Source organism: Felis catus, chromosome D2 (genome assembly GCF_018350175.1).
Source record: "Felis catus isolate Fca126 chromosome D2, F.catus_Fca126_mat1.0, whole genome shotgun sequence".
Lineage (NCBI taxonomy): Eukaryota > Metazoa > Chordata > Mammalia > Carnivora > Felidae > Felis > Felis catus.
In genome coordinates, this window is record NC_058378.1 from 17,116,493 (window position 1) to 17,141,013 (window position 24,521).

At 44.7% G+C, this 24,521-nt stretch overlaps 1 protein-coding gene across 4 annotated transcripts in view; it reads right to left on the reverse strand.

The window, feature by feature from the left end:
• Positions 1-4,660: 4,660 nt before the first annotated feature.
• GNPAT (glyceronephosphate O-acyltransferase) overlaps positions 4,661-24,521 on the reverse strand; it is a 34,145-nt gene continuing 14,284 nt past the window's right edge. For all 4 annotated transcript variants that reach the window (XM_019813088.2, XM_011287222.4, XM_019813089.3 and 1 more), the window contains exons 3-16: positions 22,666-22,842; positions 19,938-20,067; positions 18,681-18,808; positions 18,119-18,194; positions 17,708-17,859; positions 17,440-17,570; positions 15,672-15,895; positions 11,680-11,922; positions 10,263-10,342; positions 9,062-9,202; positions 7,873-7,972; positions 7,700-7,793; positions 6,997-7,058; positions 4,661-4,959 (exon numbers count right to left, since the gene is read on the reverse strand). In XM_019813088.2, coding sequence (XP_019668647.1) covers positions 4,916-4,959; positions 6,997-7,058; positions 7,700-7,793; positions 7,873-7,972; positions 9,062-9,202; positions 10,263-10,342; positions 11,680-11,922; positions 15,672-15,895; positions 17,440-17,570; positions 17,708-17,859; positions 18,119-18,194; positions 18,681-18,808; positions 19,938-20,067; positions 22,666-22,842 — 1,782 coding nt within the window. In that variant the 3' untranslated portion in view covers positions 4,661-4,915. The remainder of the gene's footprint in view (positions 4,960-6,996; positions 7,059-7,699; positions 7,794-7,872; positions 7,973-9,061; positions 9,203-10,262; positions 10,343-11,679; positions 11,923-15,671; positions 15,896-17,439; positions 17,571-17,707; positions 17,860-18,118; positions 18,195-18,680; positions 18,809-19,937; positions 20,068-22,665; positions 22,843-24,521) is intronic.

A 24,521-nucleotide genomic window follows, 5' to 3' on the forward strand; every position in this document is an offset into this window, starting at 1 on the left:
ATCATTACCTTGTACACCTGAAACTAATATACTGTAATGTCAGTTATATCTCAATTAAAAAAAAAAAAGTGGAAGAGGAATATGGAAGAGAAAAAACAAGAGGATGTAGAATGAGGCCTCCACCTGACATTGCTGGATTTGAAGAAGCCCCAAGCCAAGGAATGAAGGGAGCCTCTAGGAGCTGGGAGAGGCAAGGATACTGATTCTCCTACTAGAGCCTCTGGATCAAGGGGACACCTTGATTTTATCCTAGCAAGACTCCTTTCAGATTTCTGACCTTGGCAACTGTAAGATCATAAATTTGTCTAAGCCACAAAAACAAAACAAAACACAAAACACAACAAAGCACATCACCTGAAATTTCAGAAAGTATAAAAAACAGATCCTAAAAACTTCCTGAGAAGGCAAATAGTTTGTATTCAGGAATCAGAATGTTCTTTTGACTTCAGAGAAAAATAACTTTAGAAACTAGAAGAAAATGGAGAAATATGCTTTTCAAAATTTTCGTGGAAAATTATTTCTAAACTAGAATTTCTATACCCAGCTAAATTGTCAGACAACTGTGGGTGGAAAAAAAGACAAGGTGATGTCTACAACATTAATCCCTCCTACAGCTGGAAGATAGGCTTCACTAGAATTGATAAACAAAAAGGAATAAATGGGACCCCAAAGAGGGGAATCCAACACAGAAAAGTGAAGGGAATTGTCAAGAGAACAGTGAAGGGAAATCCCAGGTTGACAGCTGTGCAGCAGGTCCAGAGACGGCTCTAGAAAAAAATGATGCTTGAATCTATTTTTTTAAGTCTATTTATTATTATGAGAGAGTGCACATGTGCGTGCATGGTGGGGAAATGTGGAGAGAGAGAGAATCCCAACCAGGTTCCATGCTGTCAGTGCAGAGCCTGAAGCAGAGCTCGATCCTACGGACCGTGAGATCACGACCTGAGTTGAAATTAAATCGATGCTCAACCGACTGAGCCACTCAGCTGCCTAGATGTTTGAATTTGTCGATGGGAGATTTGTGCTTCTGTCACAGTTGGTAGAAAGAAAAGAAAGAAAGAAAGAAAGAAAGAAAGAAAGAAAGAAAGAAAGAAAGAAAGAAAGAAAGAAAGAAAGAAAGAAAGAAAGAGGAAGGAAGGAAGGAAGGAAGGAAGGAAGGAAGGAAGGAAGGAAGGAAGGAAGGAAGGAAGGAAGGAAGAAAGAAAGAAAAGGAGTGAACAAAGTCAAACAAGACATCAAAATCTACTTTCTACCCTACCTTGAATGTTCCCATTCTATTAATGGAAGAAGAGATGTAGGGAAAAGTTGTGATTTCCAGCACCGCTCAGCTGAACTTGGAACATGACAGGTGTCTGTGGATGAGGTACTGGGGCAGCGCACAGCATGATGCTGTTGGGCTGAGCAGCTGGGCTGAGGCACAAGCATCTGCAGCCACAGAAACCACCTGAAAGCATCCAATCTCATCTTCTTTGAGAAGCCAACTAGGGTTTGTCCCTGTCAGTAGTAGTAGAAGATAATAAGTAGATAGATAAGATAAAGATAAGTAGAAGTGTAATAAGATTACACTTATTGCCAAAGACTGTTTCAAATATGCTACCGGCATTTCTATTTCTTTTTTAAAAAAAATTTTAATTTACATCCAAGTTAGTTGGCATATAGTGCAATAATGATTTCAGGAGGAAGTTCCAGTGATTCATCCCCTACTTATAACACTCAGTGCTCATCCCAACAAGTGTCTTCCTTAGTGCCCCTTACCCACTTAGCCCATTTCCCCACCCACAACCCCTCCAGCAACCCTGTTTGTTCTCTATATCTAAGAGTCTCTTATGTTTTGTCTCCCTCCCTGTTTTTATATTATTTTTGCCTCCCTTTCCTTATGTTCATCCATTTTGTATCTAAATTCCACATAGGAGTGAAGTCATATGATATTTGTCTTTCTCTGACTTATTTCACTTAGCATAATACTCTCCAGTTCCATCCATGTAGTTGCAAATGGCAAGATTTCATTCTTTTTGGTTGCCAAGTAATACTCCATTGTATATATATACCACATCTTCGTTATCTATTCACCAGCTAATGGACATTTGGGCTCTTTCCATACTTTGGCTATTGTCGATAGCGCTGCTATAAACATTGGGGTGTATGTGCCCTTTTGAAACAGCACTCCTGTATCCTTTGGGTAAATTCCTAGCACTGCAATTGCTGGGTCACAGGGTAGTTCTGTTTTTTAATACAGTTTCCATACTGTTTTCCAGAGTGGCCGCACCGGTTTGCATTCCCACCAGCAGTGCAAAAGAGATCCTCTCTCTCTGCATCCTCGCCAACACCTGTTGTTGCCTGAGTTGTTAGCATTCTGACGGGTGTGAGGTGGTATCTCATTGTGGTTTTGATTTGTATTTCCCGGATGATGAGTGATGTTGAGCATTTTTTCATGTGTCTGTTAGCCATCTGGATGTCTTCTTTGGAAAAGTGTCTATTCATGTCTTTTGTCCATTTCTTCACTGGATTGTTTTTTGGGGGTTGAGTTTGGTAAGTTCCTTAGAACTTTTAGAAATTTCTTTTCGCTTTTTGAAGTAAGCTCTGCACCCAACATGGGGCTTGAACTCATGACCCCGAGATCAAGAGTCCCATGCTCCACTGACTGAGCCCCCCGGCATTCCCGTTTCTCACAGCCCAAGAGGGATCATCATCCCTAGTTGATGGATAAGGAAGCTGAGGCTTTGAGTATAAGTAAATCCTACAAGAACACAGGGCTAGCAGATGGCAGCGTTGGATTTCAAACCCGGTTGGGTTCCAGACCCTGCATTCTCAGCTGCAACATTGTGTTGGGATAGCAGACTTGGAAAGCCACATGCCAGGGGCCTTTCTACCCACTTCAAAGCAGTGGCAGCTTCAGGATTTATAGATGGGATGGAGTGGAAGGGCGTAGGCACAGCAGTGTGGTCTGAAACCACGTGTGTGTAAAGGAGCACACGTGGGGTAGGTAGCATGCTTTGAAAGTACGTAAGCATAGGGAGCATGCTATTCCCCAAAACTTTAGGTTTGCCTGGGTGATCCCAGGGGGTTTTAGGGGAGCAGAGCCTCTGCTGCAAAGCCTCATTTGGTTTTGGCCACCCCCGCCCCTCTTCCTGCCCCTCTCTTTATCTGCTTACTTGCTGGCTCAGATGTCAGAGCTGGCCAGGAGACAAGTCCGTAGCCACCTGTGCCCAGAACCCCAGGCTTTGCCCCCAGACCTGAAACGTGTTAAATGTAAACAAGTCGTCTTACTCAGTTTTCAACATTTATATGCATAGCACGACTGTCATGGCGAAAACCAAACCACCAAAATCGGCTGTATGGGGACTCTTTTGAAGGCACATCTACTCGGGAGGAATTGGCCAGGGTCCTAGGTTGCCAGCTGCTTTGAACTCACTCTCTCTCCCTGGATGGTCAGCTTTGTGTCCCCGTCTAGCTGGCATGCCATGAAATCCTTTGCCAGGAACACTGTTTAATTGACTTCTTGTTGTCAACACACATAAATCTCTGGCTTTCCATACAAGCAGAGCCACACAGAGGGCCCCTCTGCCACCAACGTGTGGACCAGCACAGCAGCCCTCCACAATCTGCACGCGCAGCAGAAACCGCCTGGCCTCTGCAAAACAAATGCACATTCCAGGAATCTGGATACAGCAAGTCCTGGCACCACATGCCGAAACCTTCCAACATTTTCCATGGCACTTACGTTCCAGTTCAAATGTCTTACGAGAGTCCCTCAGTCCCCATGTGTTAACCCTGCTGCTGTGGACTGAATTGTGAGCCCTGAATTCTGATGCTGAAGCCCAAACTCTCCCAAACGTGACTGTGGAGAGGGAGCCTTTGGGAAGTCATTGGGGCTACACAGAATAACGAGGGCAGGACCACCGTGTGCGCTCATGGCAACATGGTGGCCTCTGACAAGCCCAGAAGAGAGGCCTTGGAATGAAACCTACCTTGTTGGCACCTTGATCTTGGGACTTTCAGCCTCCAGAAGTGTCAGAAAACGAATTTCTGCTGTTTAAACCACTCAATCTGGTATTTCGTTATGGCAGCCTAAGCAGACTAATACACCTGCCTTTCTTTTTAATTCCGCTGCCCACGACTGTGGTTTCAGCCACGTTGGCCTTTCGGGTTCTCCAGAACTAACCCCAGAACACTGTGATCACCCTTCTCTCAGCACACTCTGCTCCTCTGTCCCCGCTCTGTCCCCCAATCCCACACTTGGAGGGCTGCCACTCATCTTAATTCTTAGCTTAAATGCCACTCCCAGTGGTGGCTGGCTGTCACAGTTTTTGGTGTCACCCATCTTATTTCGAACTCTTCTTCTCCTGGATTCTTAAGCCTATTTATGATCAATCACATAACGTCTCTTTGTTGCACATACTTTCTCCAATGCAGCTTTATTGCTTAAGGCCCCCGGGCGGCAAGCTTTCATGTAAGCTGGCTGATTTATCACACACCTCCGTCAAACTGGTACTTGTTTGACGCCACGTGAGGTGAAGGAAGCCACAGGAAATATAGGTGTGCCACTTCCGACAGCCACTGCCTTTCGTGCTGATGTCACACTGCAATTCAACAAGTCGGTGTAAATGTATAATACATGTAACAAGTTAGTGAAATAGGAGCTGGGCTTTGTTTTTCCAAACATGTTTCCAAAAGACTGTTTTATTTTAAAACACACACAGAGTCGGACACAGATGCCTTTTGAACCGTCACGGTGGAGAGAGTTACACTGATTGCTTACACCGGCTATCTCTTCCTCTCTGCCGAGCCCATGGCTCTCACGTCTCGTGAAGCACGAGCAGATGACTCTCTTCCTTCACATCACTGCTTGCTGGAATAAGAGTCCTCAGATGACAGCAATTATGTGACCACGTTTCGCATAACTGTTTGGCAATTATTAAAGTTTTGCAGTTGCCGGCTTTCCTAGGGGTATCTTACAACCTAAGGAAAAAAAACCAGCTCATGAAATGACCTTGAGTTTGCCCATCCCCATACAGCTGTTTAAGCCTGACACCTGTGTGGTTTCACAGGCTGACAAAGCCCCGATGGAGACACCTGCCTGTCCGCAGGGGAAGCAGCAGCCCCTCCCCTGCTCTACTCCCACCCCCGCCCCACTGGCCAGGCCCAGAGCCAGGATTAGAACCCAGTCTGCTTTCTGAACTTCCAGCCTCCTACGTTCCAGTACATCCACACCCACGTTACATTTGCCATCCATGATTAAGAAATCCATTCTGTCATCCTCACTGAATGAGGGTTTTATTTAGGGTTTGTTTTGGTTATACGCACCTTACCAAACTCAAAGGTTGCATGTTCTGAGATTGCAGAGATAATATGACAGAAGACTGGGATTTCATCATTCATATTTTCTTCAGCAAGAAACTAGCATTTCCACCTTCGCTATTTATGTCAACCATTCCTTGTCCGTCTGCCCTTTCTCTTCAACCCTTCTCTGTCAGCCACACGCCCCGTCCTGGTTTTCCCTTCATCCTGGCAGACATCTGCCTAAAGCTCTTTCATGTAGGTTTGGCAAATGTACTGAATTTCATGTAGGGGTACAAAACTGCTACTTGTGAGAATATCCACTTAACGATGTAGTGCTTATTCAATATAATCAGCAGACAAGTATTTTTTTTTTAGATGCTAACACTGTCCCCTTCTAAAACTATCCCATCATTCCTATGAGAAATGTTTGCTATCTCCTCTGACCTTTAGATCTCTTTGCTTATATCCATACTCTCAACTCTCTTTGCATACCATAAACAAATGACCCTGCCTTTCTGGACTGGATTATTTGTTGATAAGCCAACGGCATCTGGAGAAGAGTAAGGCTGGATTATTCTCCCAAGGAGGTGCTATCGGCCCCAATTCTGAGTTCAGAAAGTCTATATGCTGTGAACACTGACCCCAACCCTTTACCGGGGAAAGAAGGGATCCAAGAGTAGACAGGGAGAAAATGAATCCAAGGACTCAGATGAGAGGTATTTTCTCCATGTCCGATAAGACTGGATGTGAAGGGTCCAGATCTCAGACCCTGATTAATTATGCTAGAAGCTGATAATTTTTTTTTAATGTGTATTTATTTAAAATTTTTTTTTTCAGCGTTTTTTTTTATTTATTTTTGGGACAGAGAGAGACAGAGCATGAACGGGGGAGGGGCAGAGAGAGAGGGAGACACAGAATCGGAAACAGGCTCCAGGCTCTGAGCCATCAGCCCAGAGCCTGACGCGGGGCTCGAACTCCCGGACCGCGAGATCGTGACCTGGCTGAAGTCGGACGCTTAACCGACTGCGCCACCCAGGCGCCCCTAATGTGTATTTATTTTAGAGAGAGAGAGCATGAGCAGGGGAGGGACATAGAGAGGGAGACAGAGGATCCAAAGTGGGCTCTATGTACACAGCAGCGAGCCCAATGCGGGGCTTGAACTCATGAACCAGGAGATAATGACCTGAGCTGAAGTTGGACGCTCAACTGAGTCACCCAGGTGTCCCTGAGGCCGATAATTTTTTAATTTAATGAAAAAAATTTTAAGTAGGCTCCATGTGGGGCTTGAACTCATGAGCCCTGAGATTAAGATCTGAGCTGAGATCAAGAGTTGGACAATTAACCGAGCCACTCAGCCGCCCCATATAATTTCTTTTTAAGGTTTTGTTTTCAAGTAATCTCTACACCTAGTGTGGGGCTCAAACTCAAACTCTGAGATCAAGAATTGCACGCTCCACCTACTGAGCCAGCCAGGCGTCCCTAGAAGCTGATAGTTGTTATGTTGTGAGGAGACTGCCCATTTTATGCTTGCTGTGTGTTCTCTGCACTTTGTCCTCACTTCCCTTTGGAAAAACCTAGGTAATATAGTTCTCTTTATATTAAAACTCTACTGTTGTTCATTTTGATGAAGTCTCTGGTGCCACAGTATACTTTCTTGTTTTACTGTATGGTGATAAATACAATGTGAAACCACATATGTCACTAAACTGTACTTACCAAGCATTTCTTCTAATTTTGTCGTGGCAGGTTCATTCACATTAAATACACTGTGACTATTTCTAGGGGAAGAAAATGCAAAAAATTCTTATCGCATAAACTTGGGTGGGGGGAATGTTCATTATTTATACAGTCGATGTTCATTATTTATACAGTAAGACTACTTTTCTTTTGTTTTCAAGTTTATTTTATTTTTTAGTAGTAATCTGTACACCCAGTGTGGGGCTCGAACTCACGATCCTGAGATCAAAAGTTGAATGTTCCACCGACTGAGCCAGCCAGCCGTCCGTAAGCTTGACCGCTCTTACCTTCATTCACTCAGAAGAGGAAACATCTAACGATCTGCACATACACGTATGTATTTAGGTGTTGCACGTGGGCATATACAAGTGTATACATGCACACACACTCTACTGTGCTCCCCCAAAATCTTTCTTATAATTAATCTATAAATTTCAATATTAGGTCAAAGCCAAACTGCTGGCCTAAAACACTTTTTTTGCTTCAGTATCATTTTTGTTCATATCCACATAAAATTTGCACAGTAACTCATACTGACGTGACCCATCAGCAGATGGGTGAGGGAGGTACGGTATAATGTTTACAGATCATCTATTTCTACGATTTTGTCTGGATTCGGGGCTCAATTGTCATTAGCCGTCGCCGCCCCTTCAGCACCCATGCGGTCCCAGGCAGTACTTACACTTTCTTCTTCTCTACCACACCTAGCCTCACAAAAGCTGCTAAGGCATTTTTCTGTACATCGGAAGACAATACGTCGTAACACTGCGAGGCACCTGGGACAGAGAAAGAAGTGAGTGGACCACTTCTTGTTTTCAACCACAGGAAATCACCACCCACAGGGGTGTGACTGACCTTGATCAAGAAGCTCACTGGTGAATTTTCTAACTCCATCCAAGTACTGTTTCTCAGTGAAGTAGTCTTCTTCTTCGTGCAAGAGGTATTTGCAAATTATCTGGTTTTAACAGAAAGAGAAAAACGCAGCCAAATACAATAGGACAGCCAGTAACGTGATAGTGCCCCTCGTCACAGAAAGATACTTTATGTAAGAGCAGAATAAATGCCCTCCAAGGTTTGGGCACAGAAAAGCCACAGAATTCTTGGGTCCCTCTTGAGCTCGTATCACTGCTTATAGTTAGAAAAAAGAGTTTGAAATAGTATTGACATTTATTAAAATACAATTTCTCACTTTGATGGGTTGCAAATTAAGTGAATCACCATCAGCTTAACAGACCTTACACTGCTTAGGAAGAGAGGACCGAAAGTTTTGCAACTGTTTTTTCTCCAAAAACACCTAATAGGCCCCAAATGCTGATGGCTTCTAGCACAGAAAGGTGCTTTGGGATAGAAGGAGCATTTATCATTTATCTACTAAGTGCCAGACTTTGTACAAGAACTATTTCATAGGCCACAGAGCCACTCTGCCAGGAGGTCAGTCCCGGGCGCCTCTAACCGGTGCACAGAGCTCAGAAACAGAGCCCTCTTCTTGCAAATATGTACAGTCCCTTGAGAGCTTCCACTGCAAACTCCCCTTCTCCCTTTGAGTCCTGGCACAGTTCCTGCTGGGCATACAGACCCTCCCCCCTCTCAAAGCACTCCTAGAGCTCTGACACACTCTTTCTGATACTTGCACCCCAACCTTTCCTTTCCCTTCCAACATCAGCCTTTAGTGATAGAAATAATTTCTGTATAGAAATTCTGATAGAAATGACTTTCTGTATCATTCAAATCTTGCATTTACTGCGCGCCTATGATGTATCAAACACCTTGCTACGTGCTACGGAAACAGCTGTTAAGATACAGCATGACAGTGCTTGGGTGTAAGTGTAGTTATGTGGCATCATAAAGCTGCTACCCTCTGGGGTCTGAGAGGGTGAATCACCTGAGAGGTGAATCTTTCACCCTATTGATCAATCTCCCTACTGTTCCACCATTCACCTGGGGGAGACACTTGCCCTTGGGACCAGAAGGAAGTACAGGCTGGGGGGATCTTAGTTATACCGGATACGGGAGGATGAAGCAGAACTTCCTAAGAGTTACATACCTGATAAGACTCCACAAAAGGTTTAAAGAGGCCTATTAAAAATTCTAAGACAGGATTTCCTTTCGGGGTAACTAGGATGTCCCTTGTTGTCACTTGTATTGTCTCACTTTTACAGAGCAGGTAACAGCCTTCTTCAAAGTCCTGGGAAGGAAGAGGAGAAGACAGAGTGCATCCACTAATTTAGGTTAACGGGGACACTGAGAGAACACCAGTTAATTCCACAACCCTTCCAGAAGGTTCTGGTTGTTAGCAGCCAGAGAAGCATGTGTGCTAACACGCAAAATGCGGAACCTCAAACAGCAAACACACAGAAGATTCATAAGCCTTAGAAATCACGACTCGGGGAATGGATTTTCTCACTCTGCATGGCCACACTTCTTACATTCCAACAGGAAGGACATATAGCAGGTCCTCAAAATATGTGGGGTTATGCTTATGCTCAAAATCTGCTGCCCTCATTTTCAACTGAGGAAAACTTGTGCTCCCTGGCACAGAGTACAGAAACCTAACTACTTGCCATCCTGGTACACCGCCCGCCGCCAGTGGGCCAGCAAACTACCGGGAATCTGGGAGCCCGATTCCTCATGAGCTGTCTATACCACTGGGTAACACTACTGCTCGCCAATCTCAAAGCAAGAGGCCCGACACATTCCAACAAGTTGTTAATGGGAAAATGTGTGGCAGTCGGTAAATTTTGTTTTAAGTTTATTTATTTATTTTGAGAGAGAGAGAGAGCCAGAGAGCCAGACAGAGTGAGTGGGGGAGGGGCAGAGAGAAAGGAGACATAGAATTCCAAGCAGGCTCCATGCTTGCCAGCACGGAGCCCAACACAGGGTTCAAACTCACGAAACCGCAAGATCATCACCTGAGCCTAAACCAAGAGTTGGACGCTTAATGAACCAAACCACCCAGGTGCCCCTGCTGGTTGGTAAATTTTTAACAAAATGGTGTTGATTTATTTACAGTGGCTGCACTGAAGGTTGAAAGAAAGACTCTCTTCTCACCGAATAAGCCCTACATTACTGATTAAACTTGACCAAGAACCAAAACAGAGCTTGCTGAGCTGTGAGTGTCCAAGTGTCTCTTTAATTCTGCCAAATGAAGCCTTGGAGAAAGGGAGGTCACACTCGTGGATGCAAGCCTACCATTTCCAGAACTCACACTGCAAACACAGTTGGGCTCTTCGGCTGTAAGGATTTACCTTGACTGTGTTTCCTGGAAGGAAGATGAACTCATCTGAAAAAACACTGACCAGGAAGCGAAAGCAACTGTAGACATCCTCTGGAAATAAATTAATTACATCAAATTACAACATTGCTTTTGAAGGGAGTACCAAGAAGTCCTTGACTTTCCCAAATGCACTGCTTCAAAGGCATGTTATTCAAAGGCAGGGACAAGAATTAGGGCCCCCAAAGGAAGCTATAACCAATCCAAATTTTACGTACAGAACAAACTATAGTTTAGCAGTTTCAATATTGAATCTTAATCACAACTAGGCCTCAAACCAGTCAGTTTGGTGACGAACAAGATGCCACATTTCTTAGACGCTAGGGTCCTTCACTTTCCCCTGCCCATGGTTCCTTAGTAGAGAAGGAAAGCAATGACTTACTTCAGTCCCTTCTCTATTCATATTTCCTGCTGTCTTTACTGTATCTTTAGCACTAGAAGACACCAGCACACAGCAGAAAACACGGATTCTTCAGACACGTAGGTCTACCTCGCCCATCAACCACAGAGCCTTCTTCATTTTTCTGACACATGCTATGAACTTCTCATTAGAAGAATATACAGACGCATGGACAGGAAATGTTGCCTCCAATTTCAGGGTGTCCCCAACACTCTAGAAGACCATGCATGTGATCCTTGGTTGTGAATGAATTTCAATGTAAGAAACCCCAGATCAAGATTTGAGCTTCCTGGGTCTTGAACTAAATTGTCTGACTTCTCTCCAGGGCCATTTCCCCATCCACAAAATGAGGACATGGACACAGGACCTGTGAGGTTCATTCCAATGCTAAAGGTCTATGGTTGGCACCAATTATTCTATCTTTGGAGCTTTGAAAAACAAAAACAAGCAAAGCAATGTGTGGGCCACACTCTAGACCCACTGAATCAGAACGGGGCTCGCCCTTAGTAATTCCAGCATAGCCTGGGTAGAAAACCCCTGACCTCGACTACAGGTTTCGGTGGACAAAAACGGTTTTATTCATTGTTTACACTCCTCATCGCCACTGGGACGCTACTGGGTATCTAGTAAGCACTCCTGCGCTGCTGGATTGTTGTGCCCATGCTGACCAGGACAAGGACAGCCGTGCTCTAGTCCCAGAACCTTCCTTAGGTGATTAGGTACCTTTCCAGGCCTCACTTCCCTTACTTATAAATGGAGAGGTTCAGGTTAGATGATTTCTTAGGCCCCTTTCAACTCCCAAATGTTAAGTGGATGGCCATGTATTTAGGGAACAAGTGTACTCTTCCGAGTACACAGGGCCCCTTCTTTGATGGTGTCTGGGACGCACACATGTGGCTGAGCGTGATTAGGCTTCAAATGCTGCTCCCTATATACGGAGCTGAACGCCCAGATCTCTTCTAAAGTTCAAGACCACATTCCCGAAAGTTACCTTTCCGCAACCCGGGTGTCATGTGCAGTGCCATGGCTACTAAGGAAGGGCGGACAAAAATGTTGAGCAACTGGTTCCTGTAAGCTGAGCACATGAGGAGAGTGATATGCTGGAAGAGAAGCCCATGGACCACTTCTGAGTCTCCGGAGTCCACGTTCAGAACCACCTGGTCTTTGACAAGGCTGGCAATGTTGGAATGCAGAAGAAGGTTGGACTGGATAACTTCTTCAGCAGCTTCATTATCTACACACAAACACAATGCGTTCAGACAGCAAAGAAATGGGATGGGTTCCCTGATGGGAGTCTTAGGCCAGTGTATGCATCAACGCTAGGGACCTGACAGATTTACTTTCAAGCGCCAGGTTCTGGTTTTAGGCTCTACCAACTGAAGTAATGATACCCTATGTGAAAGATACCTATTTCTTTCTCTCTTTCTTTTTTAAGTAATCTCTATGCCCAACGTGGGGCTCAAACTCACAATCCTGAGATCAAGTGTCACATGCTGTTCCCACTGAGCCAGCCAGGTACCCCTATGAAGCGTATTTTCTTTTAAAAAAAAAATTTTTTTTTTTAACATTTACTTATTTTTGAGAGAGACAGAGCATGAACGGGGGAGGGTCAGAGAGAGGGAAATACAGAATCCGAAACAGGATCCAGGCTCTGAGCAGTCAGCACAGAGCCCGACGTGGGGCCCGAACCCACAGACAGTGAGATCGTGACCTGAGCCGAAGTCGGACGCTTAACTGACTGGGCCACCCAGGCGCCCCAAGGGTATTTTCTAAAAGCAGTATAAACTCTGAGGACATTTAATGCACTTTCTTATCTACCCCTAAATTGTCAGCCACTCTGAAATGCATACCAATTCCCAGTCTAAAAACCAACACTTCCTCAGGAACCAAGGGTATCTAGAGTTTTGTAATAGCAAGTTACAGGATAAGAAAATCACATGCATGTGAATTCACAAAATACTAAGATAAGAAGGCTCATGATGAAAACATACTACACACACACACACACACACACACACACACACACACACACACCCCTTGCTTAGACCAATTAATTCCAAGACGGCAAGAATATTGCTTTGCAACTTTGCTGGTGAACAAAGGGTAATCCCAGAGGCACTCCCCTAGCACCAGGCTTCCCTGGGCACAGGTGGACACTGAGGAGGTTTTCTGGTTTTTTCACATCGGAGAAAAGTAAAGAACTGAGCCCCTAACAGATGCTGGTAACTTACCACCTGACACTATGCTGGCCTAGAGAAGGCCAAGAAGTTAGTATTACAGAAGCATAAGGAAGAGATGGTGATATTTAACCAACATTCTTGGCAAGGGAAATCATTTTACTGTTTTCCTGAGCCAAAGAGCTGGTTGCCGGGTATGTAGCCAGGCACACTGGTCAAGCTGGGCAAAGTCTGCTAATGCTTTGTGGAAGAGACAACTAAGGGGTGTGGGGTTTCCTTCTGGACTCGATCACATTGCTCTAGATGCACATGTCTTGTCTCCGCTTGCTCAAGGTAATGACATATGGTAATGTTATATACACGATATAATATGACATGGCATAATGATACATGTATCATGAAGACCTCTTGATAGGAGAATGCTTAGGAATACGTGGTAAGTGGAGTAAGGAAGAAAAAAGGAACTGAACGGATATACCACATTCTGAATCAGAAATCATATTTAATCACTCTATTACTGTTACTTAGATACCAACAGACTCTCACTCTATAATAACTTAAATTATTTTAGTTGCTGAATAGATACTCTTAGCTACAGACTGGCCTACTTCTTCTTCCATCTTGAGAAAACAAAAACGCTTGGAAAGACAGGTGCCTAGGTTTTCACATGCTCCTGGGCCAAGTAGGAGTCAGCACTTTACCTACGCTTTTCTCATGATTTTCTACCTGAATCACACTCAACGTGTCCTTTGCCGCCCATGGGAACATGTGTCTGACTCACTTTGTTTCCCTACTGGTGACCACTATTCAAGGCGATGGCCACTTCTGCTGGCAGTTCTGCCTAAACACCTCAGAGCCCCACCTCAGCTCTGCCATTGCCTTGTTCAGGCTCCTTCCCTTCCCATTTGTGTGGCCCAGCTTGAAAACGGACACTGGTTGTTTTCTACAGTTGTTTGCAGTCATGTTTCCCTGCTTAAAATCCTCGACTGTGGGGTGCCTGGGTGGCTCAGTTGGTTAAGTGCCCAGCTCTTGATTTCAGCTCAGGTCGTGATCTCACGGTTCGTGGGTTCAAGCCCTACATCGCGCTCTGTGCTGACAGCATGGAGTCTGCTTGGGATTCTCTCTCTCTCTCTCTCTCTCTCTCAAAAATAAATTAAGGGGCGACCAGGTAGCTTAGTCAGTTAAGTGTCCGATTTCGGCTCAGGTGCTATCTCACGGTTCGTGAGCTTGAGCCCCGCATTCGGCTCTCTGCTGTCAGCACAGAGCTTGCTTCCGATCCTCTGTCTCCCTCTCTGCCCCTTTCCCATGCTCTCTCTCTCCAAAATAAATAAACATAAAAAAATAAATAAACTTAAAAAAAAATCTGCGATTGAGTCCCGTAAACTACAGCTTCCAGTCCAGATCCCCCAGGCAGCAGGCCCAGCTAATCCAGCCTGTGTCCACATCTTTACCTTCCATCATCCGTCTCCCAGAGCCAACACTGTAAGCTCACCCACCCACCTGCAGGCCAGCATCACCGTGATTCGGTGCTATTGCACCATTTCACGTTTCCCAATCCCTACGTTAGCAATCCCTTGCCCGCTCGTCTTCCAGAATGGCTCCTGCTTTTCCATCAAGATCGGTTCAAAAGTCATTTCTATGAAACCTTCCCCGAGCGTGGCCCTTCCCTACCCAGGGGTCTCAGCAACGCTCTGCGGTCCATTCAAAGTTCTTTGTGTGTGTTTCGCTGGCCCCGCTTCACTAGATGCCCCGCCCCTGCCTTCCACACGCCAGGAGGACGTCCCACACAGGGGTTGCGCCTTGTTCTCTCCAGCCTCTGGGTAGTTCCCAGCACCCACCAGGCACTCAAGAGGTTTAATGAGTGACCAGTGGGGAGCTATGAACGGATTACATTTCCAACTGTGGTCTCTGCAATTTTGACTCAAAGAGATTGCAAACAGCTAAAGCTAACACTTGGCACACACGTCCCAAACTCCCGGCGAAGTATTTATAACGCCAATGAGGGCTTTACAAAGTTGTCATTTTCCGAGAATCGTATAAAGGTCCACGAGACTGGCCCTTTGGTCCTTTTGATGGGGTGAAGCGAATGGGCTGCAAATCTAATGTGGTTTAAAACGAGGTGGGTGTATTACACTGACGACGGTGAGCAGTGAGTAATGCGTAGAACTGTCCAATCAAGGCTGCACACCTGAAACAAAACACGTGACGCTAACTGTATTTTAGTAAAAAAAAAAACAACAAAAAACTTTGAAAAAATAAAAATAACAAGAAGTGGGTACGGAGGGAGGAATATGCGGAGGAAAGAAGATTCATCCACTCTCCACCCTGCTAGGTGCCAAGGAGGCAGCATTTTAATTGACATACCCAGAGTCTCATAGTAAGGAGTGACACGTAAGCAATTGTTCTCAAATAATCAACATACTGTATTCAGTGTCCCCCAGTGATAAAAACAAATGATGTTTTCTTTCTGTCTGGGGCGCCTGGGTGGCTCAGTCAGTTAAGCATCGACTCTTGATTCGGCTCAGGTCATGATCTCACAGTTTGTGAGTTCAAGTCCCTCATAGGGCTCTGTGCTGAGCCTGTGGAGCTGGCTTGAGATTTTCTCTCTCTCCCCCTCTCTGCCCCTCCCCTGCTTGCTCTCTCTCGCTCTCAAAATAAATAAATAAACTTCAAAAAAAAGTTTTCTTTCTCTCTGAGCAAAGCTTTGCTCGGTGTCCTGTGTAGGTGTTTCATGTCTAAGTGACAGCTTTTCCAAATTAAGAAACAAAAAGCAAGCACGCTCCTCACATACATCTCACATACGTACCGGGCCAGGTGAGAAACCCCCCGAAGGCCTGGGTTAAGCTTTTCAGCCATAAAGTCTTCTCCACCAGAGCGTCAAAGTCCATGGAAGGCTGGTTCTGAAGCAGAACAGCAGCCATGAGGGCCCACGGGCTCAGAACCAGGTTTTGAATTTGCAGAAGCTGCATTTTATAGGCAACTTCAGTGACAAAGGCATGCATGTCCTCTGACTGTTTCTGAGGGATATACCTATAAAGAAGAACAGGGAACAACAAATTACAGTTTTGCTACCCACACTGATGTGAATGGTGAGGGAGGGGAACGGGAGAAGGCCAGAGCCTTTAGAAGGCTTCTCATTCTTTCTGCCAACCGAATTCTCTCAGGTCACAGTGCAAGAATATACTTTCACTGTGGTGTCATCTGTCCCTCTGTCTCTACGGTATGCTCTTGAGAGGTGATAAAATACACTCAGGGGGACACAGTCCTATTCTTCCTGGTTCCAGGCAAAACAACTTCTGTTGTTTTATAACTAGGATGTATCACTTCCTCTGTGAAACCTGATGCCTCCCCCAGTGGCCTGAACTACTCTGCCCTCTCGGAATTCGCTCGCTGCCCTTTGAACACCTCTCTCACAGAACACACCAGCTTACGTGGTAACTGCTCGTACCTGCCCTGGATGGGCCACACAGCTTGCCTGACTGCTACGCTGCTCTGCTGAGCAGCTCACGATCCTCGCCTGACAGATTCTTCAGGCATGGATCACCAACCTTGGCATCCAATATCAGGAACCGATACAGAACAGGCTGAAGCAGGGACAGGCACAGGACCTGAGAGTGTCCACACCGTAAGGTGGCTTAACGGGAAAGCTGGAGCCAGTGAGGGCACCCCGTCCTACGTATCCGAGATCCATAGCGTGGAGCCTGTGGCAGCATAAAGCTACCATCTGCTTGATCGCCGGTGAGGCTGCCAGTGAGGCACTCCAGCTGCCGCGGAACCACTGGCGCTATGGATGAATGATGAATGATGATGTGGTCGTGTGAAGCCTGTCTGAGCAGGTGGTTTCTGTCTCCCTTACTTCCCCATGTGTATTTCTCTAAATTAAGAAAATCCAAAGGTGTATCTGCACCTGCATCCTGAAAGAACCTAATACATTTCTGTGCCCATAAAACAATAACCTGTTTTTAAAAAATTACTTGAGAGAGAGAGAGAGAGAGAGAGAGAGAGAGCGAGAGAGCATGCGAGAGTGAGGGAGAGGGGCAGAGGGGAAGGAGGAAGGACAGAGAGAGAATGCCAAGCAGGCTCCACGCTCAGCGCAGAGCCCGACGGTGGGGCTTGATCCCACGGCCCAGGGACCACGATCTGAGCCAAAATCCAGAGTAGCGTGCTCTACCAACTGAGCCACACGGGCGCCCCAAAACTATAACCTTCTTGAGGACTGGGACTCACCGCCATTCATTCTGACCACATAATCCTTTCTAGGATTAACCACACTTTGGCCGACCTACCAATAGTGCTCAACGATTCCCACACACGCAGTATGGGCGGCGCACTGCACACTGTGGTGTAGCGTAGGCGGTAGGGCACTGGCTCCCCTGAGAATGAGCACTGACCTTGCCTATTTGACACATGTATCCTGCAAATGTAATTCTTTAATTGAAGCTTTCTGCTCCTCTGATACGTCATCTCGGATAACTAAGTTGCAGTCCTAGAAGGGGTCAACTCAAGAATCACAACTACCCTTCCAGATTTTCATCCTAATCTCCATGTCGGTTATGAAAACACAGGTCTTGCACCTTGGAATCAAGTTATACGGGCTCCGACTCATCCTTCCAGCTGCCAGAGATCGAAGTGACACAGGGTCTCCGAAGTACACGTGGATATTTCCAAAATTTTCAGAGAGAATCTTCCTGGCTTTCAACAATCCCTAGTGGCGTCACGACAGGGGAAATGGGGATAAACAGGAGTAAGTTCAGAAAGGAGTTGGTGTATAAATGAGCATTTTCTCTGAATTCAAGTAAAATCAAATTCAAATAAAAGTTTGGTTGTCCTAAATTTACGCACAGTTGTGGACTCCTTTGGCTTAGGCACCCCCAGGAGCTCATACGCATAAAGAGTTTCTTCCAATATCTTGTCGTAACTGATGCTAATTGGAACAAGGTACGTATCAAAAACTTCTCTTTTAAAAAATGGTTCCATCACAATATTCAGAAGACCTGTAAACAGGGAGAAAGGGTTTTCCAGATGTATTGAAAAGTAGAGCAAACAAGGGGACACAAACAGGAAGACCCTGAAATGCACAATAGATACTAAGCCCATAAATAGAAACAGTTACAACTTAGACAGTTAGGCTTAAAAAAGAAAGAATATCTTGCCAAAAAAAAAAAAAAAAAAAGTGCCAAGCTGTATCCAGTAGCTGTGACCACACCACATCTTCTGGATTTGTATTCTTCCTTCAATCTCTAAAGGACCTACCAAATTTTGGAGTCAGTGTCTTGGCAGAGCGACTTCTTGTCCCTTCGAGGAAAAATTCAACAGGAGCATAACCATTCTTTAAAGAGAAAACAGAAACAAACAAAACAAAACACAAAACCCATTGCCTAGTCTCAGAGTGAGAAATGCTTTTTCCCCCATACCCAAACCATTTATTTATATATTATATATATATGTAATACATATTATTAAATATAATTTAAAAATATAATTATTAAACATAATTATTAAATATAATTTATCGTCAGATTGCCTCCATACAACCACCCAATGCTCATCCCAACAGGTGCCCTTCTTTTGATTCCTTCCCCCAGGCTCCCGACCCCCCACATCCAGCCTTTGGAACCAACACTGTGCACGCGCAGGGCGCAGGGGCAAAGCACGGGCGAGAGGGCTGCAGGTCACACAGGCTGCGGAGGTCATGTGCGTTCCTGCAGCGGGACGGGTGGCTGAGCGTTCGGGAAGGAAGAATTTAAGCTCCTCCAGCAAGCTCAAGTGAAAAGGAAATACAGCTTGAAAGTACTCAGGAATTATCTGCATTTACCCGTAGCATGGTTTTCACGTATTCAGAGAACACGGCCCAGTAAAGTTTATTGCCACCAAAGGTGCGTCGCATGAAAAAGGCACCCGACATCCGCAGCAGCTCACTGACCATTTTCATTCCGAGGAAGTCTAGGAAATAAATACAGAAGGGGATCACCTTTTTTTGCAGGTCTTGGAACTTTCCATAAATACCTCAACTCACATTCTATGAAGAAAGATTTCGTGTGTGGAAAACACCCCTGTGATATTAATAATTACACTTTCCGGGGCACCTGGGTGGCTCAGTCGGTTAAGCAACTGACTTCGGCTCAGGTCATGATCTCGCGGTTCATGAGTTCGAGCCCCACATCAGGCTCTGCTGACAGCTCAGAGCCTGGAGCCTGCTTTGGATTCTGTGTCTCCTTCTCTCTCTGGCCCTTCCCCTCTTGAGCTCTGTCTCTCTCTTTCTCTCTCTCTCTCGAAAAATAAACATTAAAAAAAAAAAAATAATTACACTTCCTGACATGAACATCCGTTAAGGACCTCTAACAGTCTGATGGGAGAGGAGGGGCCGTGTGGGCAGGCCAGCTGGGAGGCTACCTCGAGGGCCACCGGGCGCCTTGGCGTTTACGGCCAGACCCACCAGAGACCGTGGCCTCAGTGGGCAAGTGGCCAGCTCAATGATGTCATCATGCCGAGGTCTTCAGTTAGCACTGCTGCCGACCTGGACGACAGACCAGCACATGTGGTCCATGCTGGACAGATGTCCAGAGCGACTTTCTTTTTCTTTTTGTTATCCACCTTTCTTTTTTTACCCAGCTTTCTCTGAGTGGCACAGAATAAATCCACCAAGTCCCGGATGAGAGGAAGAGTTCTATCATCAGTTTAAAAACCCTCCTTCTTTCCATTTTCCTTACTTTTCAAATAACCCCCTCACATGTCTGTACAGATGAAAATGCTTTTAAAGTACTTAAGTCCCTGGCTGTTTTTACCTTACTGTTTACTGCATTTATTAACCAAGGTGTATTCTTGAATCCCAACTTTCCTGGCTACCTCAAAAGGGAGGTGATAAACAATTATTTGCTTTAGCAATCCTGCTTTTGGGAATCAGTCCTACAGAAGTAAAAACACTCATATAAAAATATGTAAAATTGAAACGGAAGAAGGGACAGGGTATTTTCACCATCATCTTCAAACACCTCAGGAACTATTAAAATCGCTTTGGTGAGTATTTTTTATTTTTGTAATTAAAATAAAAAATGGAGGAAACAATACGTACCCATTCCTGCCGCTATGACTGGTACAGGTAAATCATAGTTGTATAAGAGAAAAGACAACATCAGGAAGTCAATGTAACTTCGATGACTGGGCAGCAGAACAACTGGGTGCTCCTGGATAGCTCGCTGTAGCTTTAAAACAAATGTTCCCTTTTGAATCATTTCAGTTTTCATATTATTAAAAGCACATGCCACATCAGAACAGGAAGAATGTGTATACGTACAGAGGGAACACTAAGGATAACAAGGTCTTTCTGCCTCCCCTGCTACATACAGAATCCCCTACTACATTTCAGAGTTTTACAGAAATAAGCACACATGATGCAAGAACATTAAAAATGTAAATTGCATAGAAAATAATAATAGTGATAAACACTAACATATCAGCGGGGCACCACATTAAGCATTTCACATATGAAGCATTTTACACGCATTGTTTAATTCCACATATTTGTAAAGAAGGCCTAAGCATTAGGTTCCTCATTTGCGACATGGTCGTGCATCTGATCGATGGCCAGGCTGGGGATGCAACTGAAATCAGTCTGAATTAAAAAGTCAGCTAGCTGTCAGGGCACCTGGGAGGCTTGGCTGGTTGAGTGTCTGACGCTTGATTTCAGCTCAGGTCATGAGCTCTCCTTTGGGGAGAATGAGCCCTGCATTGGGCTCCGTGCTGACAGCGTAGAGCCTGCTTGGGATTCTCCCTCCGCCCCCCTCTCTGCTCCTACCCCACTCACACGGGTGCGCGCTCTCTCAAAAAATAAACTTAAAAAAAAAAAAAGGTCAGCTGTTACCCACTGTGCTAGACTGATTGTGTGTAATAAGAGGGAACAAAGCTTCTCTCGGGTAGATTAGTGAAAACAAACCTGAATTAGCAGGATAAATGAGAGGTACGGTATTTCTCTATACACTGGACTGGCTGCAGGAAGAATGGGAGCCCTGCAGTTAGAAGGAATTTGAGCCTCCAGATATATTTTGTAGGCTGTCAAGACACCTCAAATACATTCACCGTATCAGTGTGTTACCTGCTTTTCTTTTCTTTTCTTTTTTAATCTAACTATAATTGGCCAAGGCAAGGTAATGTGTGATCAGTTAAGAAGACATGGCCAGGGGCGCCTGGGTGGCTCAGTCGGTTAAGCATCTGACTTTGGCTCAGGTCACGATCTCACGGTTTGTGAGTTCGAGCCCCACATCGGGCCCTGTGCTGACAGCTCAGCCTCGAGGCTGCTTCGGATTCTGTGTCTCCCTCTCTCTCTGCCCCTCTCCTGCTCACGTTCTGTCTCTCTCTGTCTCTCAAAAATAAATACATGTTAAAAAATTAAAAAAAAAAAAAAAAAAGAAGACATGGCCAGTCAACACCAGTCAAGATTCTCTGGATGGTTTTTTTTTTTTTTTTTTTTTAAGGTTTATTTATTTTTGAGAGACAGAGAGAGACAGACCACGAGCAGGGGAGGGGCAAAAACTGAGGTAGACACAGAATCCAAAGCAGGCTCCAGGCTCCGAGCTGTCAGCACAGAGACTGCCTGACACAGGGCTCGAACCCACCAACTGTGAGATCATGACCTGAACCGAAGTGGGTACTCAACCAACTGAGCCACCCAGGTGCCCCTCTCTGGGTGGCTTTATCAAACATTCTTTGACAGAGATCCAGAGAGTAAGTCAGCAATCTAGAAAATAGAGGAGGAAAAAAAGAAGAAATACTTGAAAGTAAATGACTGAATAAAACAAAACCTTAAAAGACATGTACAGGCAGGTCAATGAAGGTGAGAGCTTCTTGGTAAGAGGAAAAATGATATTAAAAAACAAATGAATAAAAATAGGAAAAGCTCTTCCTTTCAGAGGGAAGCAGGCTGTTAACAACAGTGATGGAATTAGAAAAATCACCATTTGGCAATCATTAGAGTAATAACTGGTTCAGGCAAAAATCATCAGTCAATGTAAAAACTAATGGAGGAAGTAAGGCGGACCCCTCTTGAAGCATCTCTCCACAAGATACTTACTCATTACAAAGGGAAATACCACCTTGACCAAATGCTGAAAGTGCACATCACTGTGTTCCTGACCTGCTGCACTGAGAAGGACACAATGTTTTCCCACTGAGAAAACATCACTCGAATCCAAATCAAGGCAAGCTATAAAACAACGGGTCTGGTTTTGTTTTTTGGGTTTTGTTTCCAAAACTAATATGAAACACAAACAAAGGCCGAGTTATTGTTCTAACTTAAAAGGGTCTACAGAGATAAGGAAGCTGAATGTGACGCGTGATAGAGGATTTTCTTTTGCTGTACAAGACATAACCGGGGTGACTGGTGGACTACGAATGAGGTCTGTATTCTAGCGTTAAATGTCAGTTTGCTTATTTTGATAATTGCGCCAGATGGGAGTATCCTAACCGCTTATGGGAAAAACACACCGGAGAACTGAGGAAAAGGATGAAGGAAATGTTGGAGGGGAATCCAGGTGAACCACGTACAGAAATTCTCGGCATTACTTCTGTAACTTTATGGACATCTGACATTAGGTTAGCCTGTAAGTATTACCTAAGTAACTTAATCTCAAGTCTGAAGATCTGAAAGTGACAAACATCACCCTCCAGAGAGGCAGAGCCTCTTCCGGCCAGCCTGGATGCCCGATGCCAAGGGCCTGCTCATTTGGTGCAGAGTGAGATGTCTCTGCGTTGATTGTATCATGAGAGGTAGAAGAAGAGGTTGTTTTTTAACCAGCAATACTCACTTTCTGAATACCTTCTTCATTTACACACACTTTTGAGAAAATCTGTTTAAATATTTTGCTCAGCGCAAAGGCAAAAAAACGGATGGCTCCCAGACGCAGTTTGTGGCTCATTTCATCCAAGATCTCACAAACTTCCTCTCGGAGGACATCGACGGATTGAAGGGATTCCTTGGAAAGCTAGAAGGAAAAGGAAAAGCAGGGAGACGTTTCTGAAGGAAAGAAGCCAGAACGGTATTCCCTCAAGCCAGTATGACTGGTTCCAAATGGACCAATACTATATAGCTCAAAAATGCTACGCTCTCTTTTTCATTTAAATTGACATAATTTATTTTCCAATATAACCACAGTAGATGAATGATCCTATTTAGATAACCTCACAGACTAGAAATTCAAAGAGAATCGTCTTTCAAGGATAGTATTTTAGACTAAAGAAAACCTCTCACCTTTCATTTGATTTGTTAATAAGCTTACAACCAAATTCTCTAAAATAAGTTGTTGCCCGTGTATTAGTGTCCTAGAATACATATTTAGCAATTTCTTTCTCTAGAATGTTGCAGCACTCCATCTGCTTGCTCAATGCTATTACAGAGTAATATATAAGGTAAAAATGCCAGATTACGTCACAATAACCGTTTAAACTATTCAGATATAGAGGTCACTGGGACAAAACTCTCCCAAGTATCAAAGGGTAACTAGTGAAATCAATGACCTCACAATGGAACTCTCTTTATTCATATGGCACACCACATCTTCTTGTAAAGAGAACGAATATGGGCGTGTGCTAGGCCTGGAGATGAACAAGTCTGTTTCTGTCCTTAAGGAATCCTAATCTGACTCTTTTTACTTCCCCCTAAACAAGCATGTTGGAAACAAGTGTGGAGTCCATGTGATAAATAATAATTATCCTTTGCAGAGGAGAATGTTCTGCTTTAGGATGAGGTCCAGAAGATCAGACGGTAGAATGCTGGAGTCCCAGCTTCCTAAATTACATGTTTTTTTAAAAAACAATGAGGTGAAATTAATATAGCATAAAATTAGCCATTTCAAAATCAACAGTTCAGTGGCATTTGGTACCTTCACAAATGGATAATTATCCTCTACCTAGCTCCATATTTTATCTTTTTCAGGGAAACAGAGGAATCAGTGGATTAGTGGTAAGGATGGATTTCAGGAAACAAGCCTAGGAAAGGGAGTCCATTTGAAGAACTATCAAAATAGTTGAGGCCAGAGACAGAAAAGGCCCAAACAAAGGTAATAAAAGGTGCTGAAGAGAAGGCGAAGGGCAGAGAGATGCTCAGTTCTTATGGGCAACAGAATGGATGGTGGGGCGGTCCTGAGATGGGGGAGACAGACCAAGGGTAGAAGGCAGTGTGGTGCAGGGGTTGAGAAGGCGGGGATACTGATTCTGAGGGGTTTGTGAGACATACAAATTAGATGACCTTCAGGGAACAGGACAGTCAGAGATAAAAGTCTGAACCCTGATAATCTAGCCAAGGCTAGAGATCCTGTCTGGACATCACCAGACTACAGGTGAAAATGGAAATGAAGACACTGGACAAAATGGATCAGGGAGGCTGCAGGGATAAAGGAGCCTGAGGGTTTGACCTTGAGAAACACTTGCCTGGTGGATGGAAGAACCTGTAAAGAGATTAAGAAGGGAGATATTCAGAGAACTACACCGGGTTGCACCATAAACGTCAAGAGAGGTCCTGCAGGAGACTGCCCAACAAAAACTGACACAGTTAAGATACAGCAAAGACTAAAACGGCCCCTGGGATCGGGTCCCTTGGAGATCCACAGTGACCTTTACCGGATGAGGTGCATGGCCTGCTAAAAGTGGGGCGTGAATGGGGAAG